Source organism: Larimichthys crocea, unplaced genomic scaffold (assembly GCF_000972845.2).
Source record: "Larimichthys crocea isolate SSNF unplaced genomic scaffold, L_crocea_2.0 scaffold306, whole genome shotgun sequence".
In the NCBI taxonomy this organism is placed as follows: domain Eukaryota; kingdom Metazoa; phylum Chordata; class Actinopteri; family Sciaenidae; genus Larimichthys; species Larimichthys crocea.
Window position 1 is genome coordinate 163747 of NW_020854036.1, and position 22537 is coordinate 186283.

A 22537-nucleotide genomic window follows, 5' to 3' on the forward strand; every position below is an offset into this window, starting at 1 on the left:
ATTCATGAAGAAAAGAGTATTTGTGGTTATTCATGTGGAAAAAAACTAGGGAACTTTAATTTGAAAGGGATAGTTGTGGTCCCGTCTGTCATACAGTCAGAGGGCAGACGCAGTCTGTCCACCTGACGCAGGTTCACTTTTCGCTAAAGCCTCTAGAAGGAGCAAAGAAGCATGTTCTGGACACGGTTTTAATGTCAGGACGGAGAAAACAGAAAAGTGGATAACTGGAAAAAAGTGATTAAAAACTCGGAAAAAACACACGGAGGATCTCCCCGACGACCACGACCTGCAGGATGTGCAGTTGGAGGATTCGCTCGGTGAAGACGCAGCGGTGAGAGATCGCCTGTGTGCTAATGCTAAATGCTAAAACGCTAATGCTACAAGCTAAACGGCTAACTCCGTGAGCTAACCACTAGCCTCAATGCTAATATCGGAGCGCTGAGCCCGGGGCTAAGCACTGCTAGTCACACCAAGTATTGATGAATAAGCTCTGATGTAACAATTGTTTCTAGCTTTACTTGAGTTATGGTGTGCTATGTATGTGGGACTGTGACCATATGTGTATTTAAGCACATTAAGTTATGGTTTCTTACTGTGAACATACAAGAGTTTACATTTTGGTTATTTGTGATAATTAATATGCTAATTGCTATGGTAAATAGCATATATATGTGATGGTACTGTTAGAAAAATAATCATTTGGTATCATAATATACTTATAATTATTTACCTTTTGCTTCGAGAATTGTGATCTTATTTGCAATACAAGTTTAGTTAAAGCCCTTATTCTCTACAGAATATAGAGACAATTTAAAGTGATTCATAGTTTAAGATCTGAGAAATTGAAGAAATATGTTCTGATCCTACTTATTGTGGTCAGGTTTTTGAGGACCTCTGGATTTCGATAGAGCCTGTCTGGAGACGGAGCCAGAGAGAGCGCTGATGGGCCGACGACCCTGGAGGATTGTAACGTACACCGCGGAATTGAATCCTTTTGCTCACTTTTACACACACACACACCCACACAATCGTGGTTGTGGACTGACACCTAAAGGGTGCAGATATTGTGAAATGAACAGAACAATAAGAAAAAAACACGCGCAGCTGCGAAAACTTTTTATTTTGTTTATTATTTTCTATACACCCGGGTAAGGCTGTTGTATGTATTTCATGTGTTATTATTCTCCCCAGCTTCATATAAAATAGGGGAGCATTGTTCTCATTAACAAAAAGAGCCACAGTGTCGTGTCGTTCATGTGCATCGGTTGGTTACACGGGCTCCGTAGCCGAATTTAAATCTTCTGTTTCTTATTCTGGCCATTAGTTCAAGTTCTATTTATCAACTAAACTTTTCTGCTTCAGAAGGGTTACACTAATGTTAACTGCTAGCCGTCAGCGCTAACATGCTAATGTTAACATGCTAATGCTAACATGCTAATGCTAACTGCTAGTCCATCATCGTTAACATGCTAATGCTAAAATGCTAATGTTAACATGCTAACTGCTAGCTAAAAATGCTAATGCTGATTGCTAGCATGTAAGCGCTAGCTGCTCCTGGGTCTAAATAACATGTTAAAATGACTGTTTAGAGGTGTTGTTTTGAATACAGACCCAAGCAACAGCCCACTCGTCACTCTCAAAATTTCTTTCTAGACTGAATTGGATGAGCAGTGTCAGTATAATGCATGGGGAGACGGCCCAGAGTCAGGCACACTCGAATTTCTTTAGAAATTTTTGTAGTTGTCCATATTGTACCAGTTTACTGTGACGTTTATGACAATCATGATGTGTCATAGCAGGTAAACACATTCAGGTTGTTGTTGGTAAAGGATCCTATGGTGTAGTACACTTCATGACATATTAATGAGTAGTCCAAAGTGTACTACTTTACTTGAGCTCAAAGAAATGCTTAGACACATTCATAATGATGTCATGACGGGCAAAGTCACATTCATGATGTGTAATGACATAGTAACATTCAGTTTGTTTGGGATCTACTGTTACGTCAATTATGACATATTAATGAATAGGCCAAATTCATGATGGTCTAAAGAATAGGCAATGAACTGAGCGTGAGTATATGTTGATACAAAGCCAAGAAATGAATAAAAACGTTTTACTGTTGGTCTGCCACGGAAGGAGATGGCTGAAAGTGACAGGTAAGTTGTCTTGTGTAAACGATAGCCGTTGGTAGCTGTGCTGTAAGTAGGTTAGTAAGCTTTCCTCCCCAGGGCCCAAGGAGAGAGCACCCTGGTTTTTACCCCTAGTGTGTCTCCACCCCAGTCCTAGGCGCTCACAGGTCCAAGCTAGTGAGTGGGCTGGTGCAAGGCTGAAGTGAAAGTCACCTGCAGGTCATGCTGGTTAATGTCAAGTTGTCATGACAAAGACACTTCTCAGCTATGTGGTTTTGCTTAATGTCAAGTTGTCATGACAAAGATATTTACTGACTAAGTGCTCTTGGTTAATGTCAAGTTGTCATGACAAAGACATGGTCAGCCTATGTCATCTTGGTAAATGTCAAGTTGTCATAACAAAGACACCCCAAACAATGTCAAGTTGACAGTAAAAGATGACATAAGAAACCGCATGACACTTAATGACAGCAGTCATTGACATTCATTAATGTTCATGACAAGTGTCATGTCATAGTTATGACAATGTCATGTCAGTCTTATGAACACCCCTTCAAATAAAGTGTTACCGAATAAATTGTATGGAATACGTTAAACTTACATGAAGTTGATACAAATCTCCTCATGTTCACTTTAAACATGACTTATTATGAGTAATGCAGAGTCTGTTAACATTAAAGTCTAAAACATATCACTCTTGATCACTGAGAAAGTAATATTTTGTGTCACTTCTACAGGTACACACAGGTACATGAGCAGTTACAGGTATTGTATGTCCTTAGAGGTTAACGTTTAGTGCATTCAAATGCTTCGTTATGTCAACCAAAAAATCCAAATCAGGCAGCCATACAGTATCTGACAATTATATTACATAAATATATTCTAAAAATTCATTATAAAGATGAATTCTTGGGTCGCATGAAATCTGACCGTGGGCCGTGATTGGTCCCCGGACCGGACTTTGGACGTGCCTGGTTTTTATCATACTCTTAATCGTAATTTTGGGGTTACCGTCTCCTTCCTATATCGTTAATGAAACTATGGTGGAAAGGCCCTGTTCAGTGTTTGTCTGTTCTGGGCTGCTGTGGAAACATGGCAGACTCTGTGACGTAACAAGTCAGAATGATTCTCAGTTTCACATGTAATAAAAACATATTTATGTATATTATATTCTGTAAAAAGAGATTGATAAATGTGACACACTGGACATTTTACCACAAACATTTCCTCATTATCTTCTACAAAATGTATTTACAGGCTTTTTCCAGCTCAGTGTCATTGTTTATCCTGATGATTCAACCATTAGAGTTTCAGATCCATCAAGTGTTGGACATGTTCCAGAAGACCATCCCCTGATACTGTCTGAGCATTCATTGAAAAGCACTTTTGCTTCCAGAGCCCTGGCTGCCTGATACAACCCGAACCTCATCACTCTGGAAGAGGAATTTGTCTCTGTGCTTCTTCTTCTGCTAAATCTTTTCCTGGATGATCTTTGAATGAAACAGTGTATCCATGAAAACAGGCCTCAGTCTGATTCATCACCACAAGAAAAATAAAAAACCAGGAGACATCAAGAAAAACCACTGACCTCCCTCACTTTCAAAATGTTTTTGTGTCATCGGAATGAATATTTATTTTGGATGATGTTTCATAGAAACAGTTGGATATGAAACCTCTAACTTTGGCCTCATTTCGGGGGCTCTGTGACCCTGTGGGCTGCTTCGCTGTCATTTGGCCGCTGCAGACTGACCCAGCCTATATCTTGTGCCTTTACTGCCAAGCAACATAATTGACTTTTTAATTGCCTGTTCATTATACAACTGTAGGGCACAGCACTAATCCAAGGCCCATCATAATTGAGTGTGCAGTTGCCTCCTGCCAAGCCTATCGGTGCGTGCATGCGTGTGTGTGTGTGTGTGTGTGTGTGTGTGTGTGTGTGTGTGTTAGCTACTCCTAACTCTCCACTGGCAGAAAGTGGGACACACAGGGTTGTGTGTGTCACTGGATTTGCACACTCATATATTACACTTTACTCATTCATCGGTCTAAATCACCTGTATCCCCACACGTAAAGAACCTATATGAGGATATATGCGCATATATGAAACCTATATGCAGAATATCTGTGCATATTAACATCATATATGCGAATATACGATAATATATAGGCTGCATATTTATAGCATATATGCGTATAAATGCCAAATATATGCCGCATTTTGGCCGCATATAGGTCAAATTCAGGTGCATATATGTGCATGTACAGGGCATATAGGTCGCCTATTGCTTCTTTATATCCACATACAAGCCCTATATGTACATACAAGCTATGTTTCCTATATACTTGCTCAAATATCTCACTTTTGCAACTGTCATAAATGATGCCTCATATTTCTATAAGGTAATAACTGCATATTTGTCCAAAGTCCCTTACAAGGAAAATAATAATTTCACGCAATAACTTATTCATCGCATGTGAACACTTGAAATTACATGAAATTAATGAAATGACATGTTGTGTGGAAACCAGTCATTATTAACTATGGCAAGTGAGAGGGGACAAAAAAGCTATGATGTCAATATTACATTTTCCCCCTGAAACAATTACAATAACAAGAAGAATAAAAGAAGAATAACTTTTTTTTAAATATATATATATTCATTTTTTGATTTTTAATTGATTATTTGGTAACACTTTACAATAACCATCATTTATAAATTGTAAATAGACCATTTATAAATGGCATATAGACCATTTATAAAGGTAAATAGATAATAATAATATTAAAAATATTAATGTATGTTAATAGTTACTTTATCATTAACAAACAATGAACTTATAATTATTAATTATTAATCAACTATTAACAGATAATAGTTGCACTCATAACATTTTTACTTGGAAGCATTAACTCAGTTATGTCACATGGTTCTGTCTCTCACTGCTCACTATTTGAGTTCTCAGATTCTCTTACAGTTGTCTCTTTTCTAGCGTCTCAGCAAAAAGAAAAATTAGATTAGTGCAAGCTCTTAAATGAGTCTTAATATGACACATGATTTAATATTATACCTCAATCATATCTCAGTTTCTCATGAAAATAAGTAATCAATTCAGGCAAATAATTTACGAGATATAATCATTCATTTACATAATGTTCAACTTATAAAATGTGTTGATTTCCTACTTCTTCTTGATTAAAGGTATTATGGTCTTTAAATTAGTTTTGGTGATGTGTACTTTGAAATTTACGGTATAAAACTGTTCAGCAAGAACACACCTTCATTTATACAGAAAAATGTTAAAAACATGCTAAAAATGTAGAAGTACTTTATTAATCCCCGTAGGGAAATTGTTTAAGTTGTTTGTTGGTGGGTGGACATGGAAAAAGTGTGTGTTTGGAATGCTGGGTGTGAAGCACAGAGGACAGAAGACAATGCCTGCTCTCCACTTGGTGGAAAGATGGACCAGACGAGACCTGATCCCACTGGTTCTGCACCATGTTCGGACGGGATCCACAATACTGACTGATGAGTGACGGTAGGAATGTGCGATATGTCATTGTTTGCGATATATCGACAAACACATTCCCCACGGTAAGATATTGACACAAAGAAGTTTAATTTGATTTGTGTCCGATGATTAAAGAAGAGAGAGAGACAGACAAACAGACAGACAGACAGACAAACAGACAGACAGACAGACAGACACACAGACAATAACAGCAATAACAATAACAGAGAGCGAGCGCCGGCCTCGATAAAGCTGTGATTAATCAGAGAAATAAAAAGTTATTTCCTGATTGTTTCACAGTGGTTACATTCAGCAGATATAGACCCGCCCACCACCAGCTCCCCCTAGCCTTTATTATTATTTTGGTGATAGATTTATAGTCAAAAAGATTAGGCTGAATTGGTGTTTATTTATCGTCATTTTTATCGTTACCGTGATAAATTCCAGAAATTATCGGAATAAATTTTTTAGTCCATATCGCCCATCCCTAAGTGGCAGGCCTACAATCAGGCTCTGCCTGAATTTGGATACAAGCATTATACAGTCAACCACAGTGTGGAGTATGTCAATGCTGATACAGCCTGCCACACTCAGCACATTGAGAGGGCCTGGAGGAGTTACAAGGAGACCATCGGGAGACTCCGGGGGAATCGCACCGAGGATCTACTAAGAGATCACCTGATTATGATTGAGTGGAATGAATGGCTGGGTAAACAACACTATAATGGTCCATTGGGACGCCTGCTCCATGATATTGCAAAGCAAGACCAATAAGTGATGCCAAGAAGCAACACATTGACATACCAGGGTGTGTGATGTTGTTCATTGCTTTGCTGTTTATTGTTAATTCGTGGAAATATGATGTGAGTAGACAATGAAATATTTAATTTTCAAGTGCAGCGTGCCTGAATATTGTATTATCAATTCATTTTAAAATTAAGCTGTCAGTGTTGTTTTGTAATCCCACCAATCCTCCATTCCTGTCTACCACCATGTTTATCTGTGGTACAGTGTTGCATGTTATTGACTCTCTGATCAGACCCTATTCTTTTATCAATGAAAAATAATCACTCGGTTATAGCTCACTATTAAAAGAAGTCAAATAAATGTTACTTGATCATTTACAAACAGCTTATTAATCATTAGATAATTATTATAAACATCAGTCGCACCTTTACAATAACATTTAAGTAATGTTTATAGATGGTTTATAAACCAATTATTAACCATACAATGTGCTGCAAATAGGTCTACATATTTAATCTATGATTGTTTTACAAACAATTTCTTTAAGGTATATAAAACATTTGGAAATTATTAACAAATGCTTAATATAGTGTTAAAAATGTTATAATGAGTGACACTATAACATGTTAATAGTTCATTAATAATTATTAATTATAATTTCATTGTTTGTTAATGGTAAAGTAACTAATAACTTACATTAATATATTATCTATGTACATTGATAAATGGTATATTTACCATTTATAAATGATGGTTATTGTAAAGTGTTACCTAGGTACTAGGTACCTACTGTACTATATGTACCTATATGTACATATAATATATGAAAATGGCCAATTTTATGTATGTTGCATATATTCGAAGCCTATATCAAAATCTATACTAAAACATATGTTTATATAGGTTCTTTCCGTGTGGGTCAACACTGATGAGAACACGCTGGTGTTTAAGTTTTTGACAGTATGTAATGGTGGTTTCAGCCATCAATCTTCTGTTTTCAGTCATACATAGGAAGATATTTTGGCAAAATATCAATACTGACGTTTTTTATGACAGTCAAATGTTCAGATGATGGAAGTAGTAGCTCTGTCCAAAGTTAAAAAATACAACTCTCAACATGAAGTCACATTGTTAGGTTTGGTACATTATGTCTGTAGAGACACCAAAAGCTCATGCAACGTGTCAGTCTCCAGCTTCATCTTTATGCTAAGGTAGGCTAGCTAAACAAATCTGTGTTGATTACACTACAACAAAAATGTTACCACCACATGACAAAAGAAAATCCGATGTTATCGTCTGAATGAAGAAAACAGATCTTTCTCAACCTGCTCCTTACAGTATTAGGTAGTGATATTAAAATAAGTTTTAGTTGTGTGTGAATGTGACTCACCTCCCATGAGGAAGAGGAGGCCGGCCACATACTGCATGAGGCCTCTGTCCCAGCAGCAGCCGAGCACGCCAATGATCCAACCGAACAGGATGATGGCCACTGCCATGCCCATGAAACCTGCTGTCATTCGCCGCAAGTCTGAGAACAGACACAAAGGGAGAGTGGTGAAACATCAGCACGACACACATTTTAATAGACAGTGAGTCAAAATGCAATCTCATAACTCATTGATGATGATGGCAATTTTTATTAGCTTGGTTATCTGCATTCATATACAGATATCTGTTTATAGAGATTAGCAGGATTGTGTCTTTGTTGCTCATCAGACTGCAGAGGACGTCTTGGCCCAGATATCTGCTGGCTACACCAGAGGCCCAGAAACATCAGTCATTGCCTCCAGAGGATAAATCGTCATTAGACAATAGCCGATGGGCTCCAACATCGCTCTTATTCGGTTCAAATGAACAAGAGGTGCTGGTTATGCATCCACAAACTGTTCACAGTAAAGATATTATGTCATCAAAGTTCTCCACAGCTTTGCACTCAGAGTCTAATTACCGCACACTTCAGTTTTGATTGGCAAGGTCACTTTTCCATCATATTAAACATTTCATGTAAGTGCAGGTTTATAAATGTAGCTCACTGTGTGGAGGCGACACTGTGAAGACAAACAGAAAGAAGAGACAGATAGTCTGAATAAGGCCAGGCTCTGCCACAAGGACATGAGTGCTCTGCAGGAGGGTAATGGCACTGACAGCGTCTGCACGGCTGCAGAGAGGGGCTGAAATACGAAGAGGACGACAGAGGAGAAAGAGGAAGAGCTTCAAGCTGAACCCCGACTCTTGTTTCTCGAGTAGAGTAGAATGTCATGGATGAAGTGCTCTGTCGGGCAGGAGGGAGTATGGGGAAGGGAGGAGGAGGCCTGGGGCTGGCATGGGGAGAGGACACCATGTGGTGGGGCGAGAAAGGTCAAAACATTTGGCCTGAGAGCATAAATGCAGAGCAACAGAAGACAAAGCTGCTCTGATGTCATATATGCTGTACATGTTCCCTTAACCCCTTCATACCCGACACCACACTGGACCTGAGGCCCATAACTGACCAACAAATGTCATGACACCAACAGACAGAACAGGAAGTAATGAAAAAAAACGTTTGCATTCATTGACTAAATTCGTCATATTAACCAGTTCTTAATGATTATATATTAATTAAGTTTTATAACTAGGTTCAGGAACAAGGACCACGCCTGTGTACTTAAACACACCTTATCGCTTCATCCCCTCATCCCCTCATCCCTTCATCCCTTCTCCTACATCATCTTGGTGCATCTTGCTATCCATAATGTGCATTAAATCTGTTTAAACCATGATGGTGTGGCCCTTGTTAGTGAATAATGATTATAGATTATAGAAGTAAACTTAGTTGACTTTGTTTGTATATGAAGTATGATAACACTTTCATCATAATTGATTATTTCCTAGATGATATAAATGTGTATGAATAGAGAAAATAAAAGCTCTGTATATATTTGTCGGGTAAAAATGAACGTGCTGACGTTACATTTTCTACCGTCCCGTGGGCTGTGCCATCAGTGTGTGATGAGCAGTTGGCACTTTGCATGGCAGCCAATGCCATCAGTGTATGAATGTGGGTAAATGGGTGAATGAGATATGTAGTGATAAAGAGCTTTGAATGGTCGGAAGACTAGAAAGGTGTTATATAAGTGTGATGAGTAGAGCTTTCCTCCCCTCCTCTCCTTTTTCCCCCCCCCCCCCAATCAGTGATTCCCAACAGGTGAAGTTAGGTTCCTGGTTCCCATCTTCAATGTAGCTGCAGCCAGCCAGCAGTAGGGCATGCCCTCCTGGCTTTACACACGTCTAGTCAAGGTATGTTTTTTTGTGTTTTTCTGTTGAAGATTGCTGGCACATATACTCAGCATCTCCCTTGCATCGTTACAGGTGCAGGACGGAGCGCGAAATGGAACTAGTTACAGCGCTCCCTTACCCCTCGTCTGTGCAGCGCTCACCATGTGCGGCTGTATAATGTGCAGCTCCCAGGAACAGGAAGTGATGTCGGCTCCTGGTGCTGTAGCTGAGCTCTAGCCACTGCTGTTTTTGTCCCTTTGTAAATTTATTTTGTGTACTTAGGGTTACTTTGCTTTGAGTGTTGTGATTATAAATTGGGTTAGTTGATTTTTATCTTTGCCCCAGTTAAGTTAGCTTTGTTAAGTTGTTTCTTTATTCTGTTTTCTTTTCGTTCATAAACCAACTTGAGTTAGTTATATACTGGGGCCTCCCTCAATCCCAGTACAGGAGGGCTGGTCACAGGTTTACAGGTGGAGGGCTTCCTTACTCTTAGTTTCATTTGCATGCTTAATATTTGTTGTGTTATAATCTGCGTGTGTATTACATACTTTGGCATGATAGCAGGTTGAAATTCAACACACACTGGTCCTTTTAAATCTACTGCAGCATGAGCTCTGTCTTCTGTAACCATCCATCCATTTTCTGTAACAGCTTATCCTCATTACGGTAAAGTACCCTTCAACCAAAATTGTGTCAGTTGCCCAAAATGACTAAATATTTCTGGTGTTAATGATGCTTAATGCAAGCTAGTCTCATTTAATCCTATGATGAAGGAATATATCTACCACTGTTGTCCATGAAGTTGGAATAAAATATTTTGACCTCTTCTCTTTAAATGATTGTGACAATGTGATTTATTTTTGATAGATAAAGTGAATCTTTTTTAAACCTTATTTATCGATCTCTTCCAAACACATCACAGTGCAAATGAAACCATAATAAACCTAATGTGTAAAAACAGGAATAAGAAGAGAAATGTGTCTGAAAACAAATTAATTCCAACTTTATGGACAGCAGTGTGTTATTGATGTCCTCTGTGTGTGATCTGACCTGCATCACGGTGACTGTGTCTTCAGACGTGAAAATATTAAAACTCTTTTTATCTTTTATTTTTAAGACTGTCCTCGAGCTATTTCTGACATGCAGATGCTGATGTCTGAGCATGACTTTATGAGGAAGGAGCCCATGTGGAACTCCCTGTCAGGAGGCCTGTCAGTCACGCACTGTAACCGTGGTAACCCCTGGCCTTTACAGTATGAACTTGGTGGAGGCTGTCAGTCAGCGACACTGACGCTCATGATTTATCTTGCAGAGCATACACACTGTCACACATCTCTTATTTGATTTAGATTCTGCTTTCTGTCAACTGCTCTGATACAACAGAATATATTTAAACATTTCTACTTCATGTGTGATTCCGACACTGGACAGATTGATGAATCTTTGTATTTCAGAATCAGAGTGTGTACACCTGTTTCTTTGTCTGTTTGTTTTAGTGTACAGTGTTCTGTAGCGCCACCCAGAGGGGAGCAGTTTAAACGGGTTGTGTTTATGGTGAGAAAGGTCTGCAGAGATGTGTCCTGCCTGTTTCCTGAATCTGGACAGGTATAAGTCATGGATGGAGGGCAGGCTGACCTAGATGATTCTCTCTGCAGTCCTGACTGTCTGTTTCTGTCCTTTTGGCTGAGACTGAACAATGGTCAGTCTGGCAGGTTGAACTTCCTTAACTGGGAGGAAGTACAACCTCTGCTGGGCCTTTTTGATGATGATGTCTGTGTTGGTCTCCCACTTTAGGTCCCGGGAGATTGTGGATCCCAGAAACCTGAAGGTTTCAACAGCAGATACAGTTGGTCATGGTGATGGGCGGCAGGGTGGGGGGGCTACACCTGAAGTCCACCTGGGCTTTATTTCATTCATTTGACTTATTTACACTCAGTGGTCCAATGAGCCTTTAGAATGACACGAACCAGTCTTCACTTCACATGTTTTAATAAAAGGCTAACAGCTAGCTGACACTGATGTAAGTCGGTGTGAGTTGTTGCTCCACTTTCAGCAATATTTCCCCCCCGCTCTGCGGCGTGACAGTCTTCTGTCAGGTCAGATTAACCCTCAGCGTGTTCTCTGTCAAGAGCCAGATACTGCAGGTCACTGTGGACTGCTCGAGTTTTAGCATTAAAGAGGACAAATATGGAGCAAAATCCCCTGTGGCCAACTCTAGAAGAAGTGCCCTCTGGGTAATGATGTCCTGTGAGTCCACAGCATTGCAGCCCCTCTTCAGCATGAATAAATGTGCTGAGCCACATGTGTGAACACAGATGTGCATGGGCATATATTAGAGCACAAGAAGGCAGTTAAAAGGGCAGTTGGTGGTAATAGTACCTTACTACCCCTCTAGAACACTGCGCTCTCAGGATGATGGGTTCCTTGTGGTTCCTATAGTTTCCAAAAGTAGATTGGGAGCCAGAGCTTTCAGCTATCAGGCTCCTCTTCTGTGGAACAAACTACCATTCTGGGTTCAGGAGGCAGACACGGTCAACACTTTTAAGAGTAGACTTAAGACTTTCCTTTTTGATAGTGCTTATAGTTAGGACTGGCTCAGGTCATCCCTTAGTTATGCTGCCATAGGATTAGACTGCCGGGGGACTCCCCCTCCCCCCAGGGTTATGCCTAGCCAGGCACGGTACTAACTTACTAACCAAACTTCCCTGGAGTTTCTCTGTTGTCCAGCAGGTTCTCGTGGATCGTGGCTGCTGCTGTGGTCCTGCATGACGTCCACTACATATATTATTACATATATTATATTATTGATCTCTCTCTCTCTCTCTCTCTCTCTCTCTCTCTCTCTCGCTCTCTCTCTCCACCATCTGTATAAATGTCTCATTGCATCCATTGCACGTCTGTCCGTCCTGGGAGAGGGATCCCTCCTCTGTGGCTCTTCCCGAGGTTTCTTTCACCTTTTTTCCCTGTTAAAGGTTTTTGTGGGCAAGTTTTTCCTCACTGGAACTGAGGGTCTAAGGACAGAGGGTGTCACTCCCTGTACAGATTGTAAAGCCCTCTGAGGCAAATGTACTTTGTGACTTTGGGCTATACAAATAAAATTTGATTTGATTTGATTTGATTTGATAATTGAAGAGTATTAGCAACCTAGCACATGTGGTCTCAGAATGATAAACTTGATCCAACATAATATAATAAATCATGAAGAGTATAATGTTACCACCACTGCTGTGTTGATAGAAATATAATATTTACTTAACAACATGTTAATGTTAACGTTGAGAGAAACACAAAACAAACATGAGATACAACATGTAAACTAGACAGCTTTGAAGTCAGCTAACATGCTAACACGCAATATTAACATTCTGATGTTTATCAGGTAATTCATGCTCATCTTCTTAGTTTGGTGTGTTAGCATGCTAACCATTGCTAATTAGCACTTAACATCAAGTATGGAAAAGTCTTTTAAGTCTTTGTCTATCTGTCTCTCTTTGCTTGTCTTTCTCACCAAAGTCAATACATTCTGAGGAGGACATGTGTGTACCACATGTCATGGAAACCCATTAAGTAGCTGTCAAGGCATTTAGCCTTTAACCAGAAATGTCAGCCTCATGGTGGCGCTAGAGGGGATCATCATTTAGATTCAATGGACTTTCACACAATCTTTCACACTGGGCCACAGTAGTGGACCAATCAGGTGACATTCAGCTGACAGTCACAGCAGCTCATGACCATTCACCATGAGCTAGGCTCTACTCAAGGTTTTTACCTCTTAAAGGTTTTTCCTTGCCAGCATCGTGAAGTCTTTGCTTATGGTGGGAAACGTTGATACAGTCTAGACCTGCTCTACATGGAAAGTGTCATGAGATAACTTCTGTCATGATTTGGCGCTATGCAGATAAAACTGAACTGAACTAAACATGTATTTTTCATTTTTAATGGTCTTTGCACTAAGATAGACTAAATACACATACAAGATACAAGACAAAGGTGATGCTGATCATCTCATCTGACGGTAAGATAGCAAACTCACTCTGCTCTAAGTGTGTGTTGTCTCAAGCTTTCCAATTACTCAAATCAATATTGCATACTGTAGCTCAACATAGACGTATATGGACAGACAGAGTAGATGAAAGAAGGGGTTTCAGGGCTGGAGCTTTCTGAGGACTGATGTCAGCACTTTTCTGACATGCAGACTAACAGGATGACAGGCTGGGCTGTCAGTCAGTGACTGGGAAGAAAGCCAGCAGACAACTTTAACTGAATGCACTTTTTCTGGCCAAATTCTGTGCTGACACAAAGTGTGTGGATGCATATGCTCAGTGACAGGCCAATCCTTTTAAATGTCTAATCACAATTTGGTATTGATTAAATGATTGAGATATCATTTTTATAACAGTAAATTTGAAACTTTTAGTAGTAGTAAGTACTGATGTCGATGATACCTTTATATTAATCATGTACAAATCAAATTATGCTAGCATAGTCAGGAAGGATGAAAGTAGTAATGTGGAACTGTTCCTATAGAAATTAAACACAACCAATATGACTGTACACACAAGTGTAACAGGCACAATCTTCTAAATTCCTTCTTAATTGCACAGTTTACGAATTTAGGAGTTAAGGAAGACAATTCTGTCGATTGCTTCTGCTCATAATCAACATTGCCTACTTGCTTGGGGACCATAGATAGCCCATTCCACATTTTGAGTCATTTAGAGTAGGATTTAATACAGGCACTTTCCCAACTGGTGCAGACACTTTCAGTTTTCTTCCACCACTATCTGAAGTTAATTCTGCTGGCAGTACTGAATTCCCTATTTGGTGTGTCCTCTGAGCTGTCTTTATTTCATCCAATACACTTCTTTCTCTTGGGCCACAGTACAGTTCAACAAACAAACTCCGCAGAGGCCTGGCAAAACTCCTCTTCTACATCTATCAAAGGTTTCAAATGTTCTTTTAGTATGGCTGTCCTGTTAATGCCAAGCATGTTTGGAACAGTTTAATATATGTTAATTGGGCAAAGGAAACTGGTATCTGGTCTAATACATCCAATTGGACACAAAAAGACATCTCATATTGTTAGTACCACTGTAAAGTCCTAGAAGGACCCATTTAGATCTGAGGCAAAACCTGAGATTATTTTACTCTAAGCAAACAGTCGACTGATGTGTCCACCTTTTCTGGTGACACAGAAGATCCAACCGAGGAAACAACTACCGATGTACACCAGTCCAGGGCAGCAATTCAGAGATCTGCAGCAAGGCCAGAGATGGTGGGCTACAAGGTTCTAAATACTAAAGTTGTTCTTTGTGGCTTTGTCCTGTTAGGACCAGATGATTGTTTGTCAGAGGCTGGGGTTAGGTCTACAACACTGAGCACAATCATCTTTGGTGACCCAGTTGACCCAGTCAATAGTCACCTTTGGTAATCTGGCAAAGAACTGCTTCATAGCAATGTTTTCCACCCTAGGAGGTGAAAGCTGTTGTTTCAGCTGTGGGTTCCATAGAAGGGCTAACATAGACAACAATGTTAGCCCTTCTGAAAGTGTCTTTCAGGGATAACAGGGCAAAAACCCCTCAGCATTTGACACTTGGCACTGTCGTGAGGCTTTCAGTGTTGGTTACTGAAATAGTCTGTAAAGGTGTGGACAGACAGTACCACCAGTTGCCTGTTGATCGTTAAAATGATCCTTACCTAACCCTAACCCTGCACTTAAACAACACACATATCTGGTCATCATGAAGAACTGCTGGCAGGAAATTGTGAGGTCCTTTGAGTTACCAGCTGAGAACTCAAACTCTTTGCATTCTCAACATGACTTGGTTGCATTTACACCTGTACTGTCCATCTGTGATTGGATCACCCAAGATCCAATCACAGCCTCTGCCATGTCAGCCAGTTTCCTGCTGAGGTTGGCCAGGACAGCCTCCTAGACAGTGGGAGGCACATCACAGTATGTTTCTGTTCTGAAATTTACAACAGGACTGCACAGGTGCAAGAACGGATACGGCCCTGCACTAACAAAAGTACAATTCTGCTAGGTAATTCTGCTAAGTAGAGTGAACTGCTAAGAAAACAGACACTGTGAGAGCATTTCCACAGAGACTTTGACATCTGCTGCACCAAACAAAGTGTGGAAACATCATTAACGGTCTATGAATAGAAAACGTATCAAATGTTCCATCTGACATCCTGTGTTCAGACTGTCCTATGAGTCCAATACAGCTGCCGACCTGTTGCATCTACACACAGGTTATCTCCTGTTCATGGGTGACTGAGCATTGTCAGGTTTGATGTGGCTACCTCACTGAGAGATGTGTTGAGACCCTGATGCACAGTTTGATGCATGTCTCTGCAGTTGTCAGCCTGTCTGTCTTGGTCTGTGTATTATAAAGTAGATGGGCCCTTGCAGCAGTCAGAATTCAGACAAGGGCACAGGCCTGCATTGGTTGCAGCTGTCAGACATCATCAATGCCCCTGCATTTGACTCTGTTTGACATGGACATTTGGGATTCAGGTACAACACGCCTTCAATTAGAGACCACGTCCACTACTGAATTTACAAAATGAGAATTCCCTGCAGACACTGGCAAAGCTTGTTGTCCTTCCAGAAGAAAGAATGAAGTTTAGTGACTGTTGGAGGAAGAGAAAGGTACAAGTGGACTGACATGTTTTTTTTTTAGGTATGAACATATTACCTCCTCTGTCGTCTGTGTGGAGATATATATCTCATCTCACAACTAACTTAACTTAATGAGGACGTTACACATGCATTTATCAGATATTGTTTAGATGAGCTCTCTGTCCTCAGCATGAACCGACTTGTGATTCAGATTTGTTGTTTGTTAGGTTCAATCAAACATGAGTCAGCCATACAGAAACTCTTTCAAACAATCATTGCTAAAAGACACAAACATGCAGTTTACGAATGAGTCAATATTACATGTGATAAACAGTTGAATTAAGCATGACTATGCACGTTATCACACAGAGAAGTGTTACTAGAAACACTAACAAAACCATCGCCTTCCTGTGGTATGGCGTGCCACACCCTGCACTGGCTACTGGTAACTGCTGGAATCTGATAAAACACTGCTACCTTAAAAAACACCCAAATGAAACTCCATGTCTTGTTTCTAAATGTAGCATGCATGCAGTTTAACCTATCTGCAGTCTTTGGGTTGTATCCACATGGATGCATTTGTTTTTTTTAATCACTTAATAAATACGTAATATTAATAAATCACTTCATAAATAAAAGTATTAGCTAAAATGTAATGCAACATTTATCTATCTGATGTGTCTAGCCAATGGATTTACCAAGGGCCAAATCTAAGATAAGCCTTGGAACATGAGCATATGGGCAATACTCTGTCTGTTCTGATGTGAAACAACAGGGTGTTTATCTGGAAACAATGTAGGCCATGCCATATATCATATCATACCCACAAGAGACCAATAAATCATTCATTCATTCATTCATTGTCTGTTAATCTCAGAAGGGGAGTCATCGTTCTTCCAGAGTTTTCTGAAAGCATTCTAAAGAATTAAACCACACTTTTTCTACAAGACTGTAGAACATTTCTACATTTCTTGGTGCCAGTGAAGGTCACATACAGAACTGGAATGCTAATTTGACACCTGAATGAAGTGTTGACACTGTTCAGGATGTCCATAAGATTCACCACAAGTACACTGCCAGTACAAAAGTGAGTTTGTTTTAAATGGGAACAGGAGAATGCTAGGTTTAACAAAACATAGAGAAGACTTGTAGTGTCTTTGACTATGAATGTTCCTGTCCAGAGTTCAACATTCCAAACAGAAGTGTGTGTAAACTAACTGTACATTCTGTTCTGACAGACGCATGTTGGGTTTGTTGAGTCACAAAGGAATTTAATTTCAATGTAACATGTTTTTTAAGGATGCTCCCATTATCATTTACAATTATGGAAACTTCTTACCATCTTTAGCCACAGACCAGCATTACACAACATGAAGTACTGGTTGTCAGAACTCTATACTGGTTAGTACCAAACCAATTTAGATACTTAAGCAAAGGCAACAAGGGAGACCGTACAATTAACTGTGCTTGTAAAATAAGATCAGTTAGCTTCAAACTGTCATCTATCCTCTTCATCTGAAAGGGTTGGTGCGTGTCAAACTGACTCTTCTCCACAGATTTGTTGAAACTGTTGCAGCATCTTGGTGACTGATAGTAAAAGAGCAGTTAAGACTCCTTTAGTGAAGCCAGCTGTCAGTGTTCTTCTGTTACATTTCAGTTGTGGGAGTCATTGTCTTTCTATTTCCATTCTGTGCTTGTGTGAGAGACAGTGGAAGTGTGAAATAATGAAATGTTCAGTAGAACAATAAATGTCCTAACTGTGGCTGAGAATACGAGGCACAGATGATCAGAACAAGCACTGACTTCAAAGACAAAAGCTCACATTGAATCCTCATGATTACTGATGCTACGTGGGAAATGACTGTGGATAATAACTGTGCTCATTTGTTTACTGTATCAGCATATAACAGGCTGCTGTCTGTCTGCTTTTCTCTGCCGCTTAATAGCTTCCATTGTGCAGCTCTCTACTGCAATTCTCTTTTAATTATATTCTCTGCTCCAGGACCAATGGCCCAACGAAATGTTATTTCATAAAAGGGAAATGGCTTTTGGTGCCTGTGAGGAAATATTATTTTCTCAGTCAGATAGATGGAGAGGAAAATGTCTGTAACAGCTGAAAGCTTGGCTGTTAATCAGCAGTTTGCTGCTTTGGATACTCTTCCACACTGTTAGAATATACAGTACAGGAGCAGATTCTCAGTCAACTGTTGCTGGAGATCTTCTGTCTGTGACTGGGGGCAATTTACTTTTTGTCACACCCACATCTGCCTCACCCTGCTGTGACTTGAATTCCTACATATCTCAACACCCCTTAAGTTGTGGTGGTATATGGTCATTGGCTGTAGAAGAACCTCAGGAGAACCTCAGGAGAACAAAGCCTTATTTTTTGTTCATGCGAGGAGTAAAAACAGACTCCTTCTGGAGCTTCTGGAAACATCAGGATGTGATGTCACATTGTCTGCGTGTAACCAAGTTGTCAGTTTGACAACAGACAAAAGCCATAATGTAACCATCAAGTCTGCTCTACAGAGGTCTTGTTGAAGATGTTGAAGAACCACCTGAAAACTTTGATGTGAAAAAATCAATGGTATATCAAACAACCAGTTATTGAAAGTTGCTTTCATGCAGCAGTTACTTTTATAATGATGCTCTCAGAAACAAATAAGTAACTACCTGAAAAACACTCAGAGATGATTTAAAGCCGATCAAAAAAGTTTGACAGACAAAGATTATTTTGTAAAAATAATGTTCAAAGGTCAAGAATGAACTTCCACTGAAGATGACTGGAGAGATATTTGGCTAAGACCACCACCTTGAGAGCCTGGTGAGAATAAGATTTTTTTGTGACTCCCAAATTGAGATTTAAGCAGCAGGGTTTCCAGGGACACTTCCAGGGAAATGCTGGCGACAATGTGGACAATGTGGGGAACCATTTTCATATATGCTGGGCCTGCCTCCTTATTCAACCATATTGGCAAGAATTTCTTGAAGACATATGGACAGTCTTTGGACTAGAATTTTTCTTTTGTTACATTGTACGTGGGTAAAGTCTCAGTTGGACTTTTGGCCCAGGACAACTATCTTTATAAAGTACTCTTGGCTGCAAGCAAGAAGGCCATTACACAACAATGGCTCCAGACAAATCTATTATCAATGAATGAATGGATCACAATTGCTGATGAAATACAATGTATGAAAAAAACTGACTTTCTCCTTAAGACTACAGACTGAGCGATATACAAAATACTGGGAAAGGTGGACCCCATATTCTATAGGATGTAACTCATTACCTGTGTGAATATACATTTAATTTTGCACTAATGAATGGCCTATGTCAGCTTTGACAAACTGTCTGTTTATTTTATTGTTGAAAAAAAGAATGAACTTCCAAACTCAACTCTGCTTTTGTTTTTGTAGTCTTGTCCATCATTTCTACTAATGACTCACAAAAGTAGCTGCGATGTGGAAACACGACAGCATCGTCATGGTCAAGAAACACCAGCAGTCAGGCATGTGTGCTGAAATAGACTTCTCACGTTTACTGTATTACAAATTACTGCAATGTCAAGGATCACATCTGTGCACATGTTTTTTGGGATCAGAGAGTGACTAAGCGTTTCTGATGAGAGGCGTTGGTGAAGGAGAAGGCTGAGATTTGCTGAGCTTTTGCTGCTGTAAGCATGTGGTCCTGTCACAGAGACTGCCTGCAGCCACAGCTCGTTGGGGAGGAGGAATAGAGCTTAATTTCATTACTCCATGTCAACTGCCACTGGGGAGAAAACAATGGAGTGGGAAAATCAAATTATGCAAGATAGCAGGGAGGAGGGAGGAGGTGGAAGTGATGGGGATGAGCTGGCAGCAGCAGAGCTGATGTCTTTAAACATATGTGCTATTTGCTGAGGAAGCCCCTCACAACATACCCTGTGGCTTTTGTGGCACCGTAGTGAAGCCTTGTTCTTTCCTCTGAGGTGGGGGCCATATGGGTGATTTCATGGTGTGTCAGTCAGCAGCAGTGTGAGCACCCCTGCAGGGTGAGTCAGGGGCCCCGAGGGAGCTGACTGAATGCATGCAGAGGGAGGGGCAGGCTGAGGAGGCACAGGGAATTATCACTGACAGCCGTCTCCTGGAGAGCTGCTAGTTGGAGCAGGATTGCTGGCAGATGAGAGTGTTACTACAGATGCAATTCTCTTATCAGCTGTCCATCGCTGTCTCCATGGCAACAGGAGATGGAACTCCAATAGACCTCGATAGACATAAACTTTAAAACATTGCTATGATGTCATAAATCCTCATTATCATAACAACTATAAGAACATAGATATTGGTCCACATGAGGAGGCAGTAGTTCAGTCCAAAGGGACTTGAGCAAAGAACTGAAACCCTAACTGCTTGTAGGGCGTCGCTATGTGGTTACACACTGTGTCATGTCTATAGTCCTGTGTGTGTGTGTGTGTGTGTGTGTGTGTGTGTGTGTGCTTGTATTTCAGGCATTTATGTGTGAAAAAGGGATTTCATAATGAGGGAATAATAAAGTTAATCTTCTTCACATATTTGAATACGTTTATCCCACCATGCTCAGCAACCTTCACAGACCTCTGCCAGTTTGATTATGAGACATTTTGAAGTGAGGATGCGAGGAAAACTCACTGGCTCTGTCTCTGGCTGCTGGTCTGTATGAATACACCTTAACATTGCTGTAGCTGCCTAACAGATGATGGAATGTTTCTGATACCACATGACCACAAAACCCCCAAAAATCATAAAAAAAGAGCTAACTGTAGCAGCTGTTAGCTAATGTTAGCTTAGTTTGTTAGCCAGACTGCCTGGACTGTGAGCTCAGAGCACCAGGGAAGTGTTAGTGTTTGTACCACAGGAGTTTTGTACCACCGGGAAGAAGAGGAGGTTTACAGGCCTGGGACACGAGGGGGGTTGACCCGGTGTCCTGCCAGAAAGAGAGCTTGGCAACTGGCCAATGTATGTGGGCTCAGCAGCCTCTATGGACATAGTGACAGAGGAAGAGACAAAAAAGGATGCTGACAGAGGAAGCTAAGAAGAGAAAAGAGTATAACTGAGCCAGTTGACTGAGAGCTTGGTGAAATAAAAGGCTGAAAGACAGACGCCGAGCTGGGCTGACTGCTGTTGGACTAGTCAGTGATATCAGCTGCTGCTGGTGACCTGCTTGATGTTTGGCTGTTAGCAAAGTTGTCGACTTGCTAGTTTTTGATCATAAGTAATGTAATCAGAACAAATACTCGAGTACAGCTGTCTATGTTTACCACAGTAGGATTACACTCTGAACCTGGAGGCGCTCAATCGCAAAAATACCAATTTCTGCCCAATGTTGCTTCAATGAAGGTCAGAAATTTCAATCAAAGGATGAAGAGATGAAGATCGCAGCTTCTGCTAAATGAATTCATATCTCAAAGCATGTGATGATCATAAAACAGAGAAGGAAGCCTACTGGCAAAGAGAAAAAGGAAATAGTAGAATAGAAATGTGGTGCCTCAGGAAGCCAAGCAGTATGACATATTTGTTAATATACAATAAGATTCTCTTAAAAGGCTGTGAAGAGAAGAAGCAGAGGTGCAGACAGCCAATCACTGCACACCATCATTAAAGTGTTGGTTCTGTACAGCGCTGTGTTAATGGCTGTTGTGCTTTCCTTTGACTGGGCACTCCACTGGCGCTGCCGATAAAACGGGACTTGTGTGACTCAGCATTTTTTAACAGAAGATTTTCTTAATCTTTCCAGGACCGATGCCAAGTTGTTGAGTGGGCGATGCTCCAGCCTGGACCCTGAAAGCTGCTTGAATGATTCAAAGGCAGTACAGGAAGCAGGAGTGAGATAGAGGCGGTGAAAACAGTGAAAGACAGAGCTAGAGGAGAGTGAGAGAGAGATACCAAAAGCTCTTAGGCACTAATATCTGAGTGTCGCTCGTTGAGAAGGGATGAGGGCTGAAATAGAAATAGTAAGAGGCAATGACATGGTGGTTTGGTTAACTCACATATTCCTCTCCTCACCTTAAATACATGCATCCTTTTGAAAAAAAGTAACTTATGAGCTATGTGCTTGTGTCTAAACACATTAGACCAATCAGCATCCTATGAGGAACTACTGGCAACTAAAGCATGAGCTATGGGCATAATCTAACACTAGGTGTGTGTGTGTGTGTGTGTGTGTGTGTGTGTGTGTGTGTGTGACAACATGTGTGAAGTGACTGCTTAAAAAAAGTGTAGATGCTGCTAGCATCAGTTCTGTCAGAG

General features: G+C 40.4%; 1 protein-coding gene across 1 annotated transcript in view; it reads right to left on the reverse strand.

Moving 5' to 3' along the window:
* The window catches only part of tmem178bb (transmembrane protein 178Bb), a 113354-nt gene that overhangs the window by 5679 nt on the left and 85138 nt on the right, over positions 1-22537 (reverse strand). The window contains exon 4 of the mRNA XM_019276558.2: positions 7781-7918. Coding sequence (XP_019132103.1) covers positions 7781-7918 — 138 coding nt within the window. The remainder of the gene's footprint in view (positions 1-7780; positions 7919-22537) is intronic.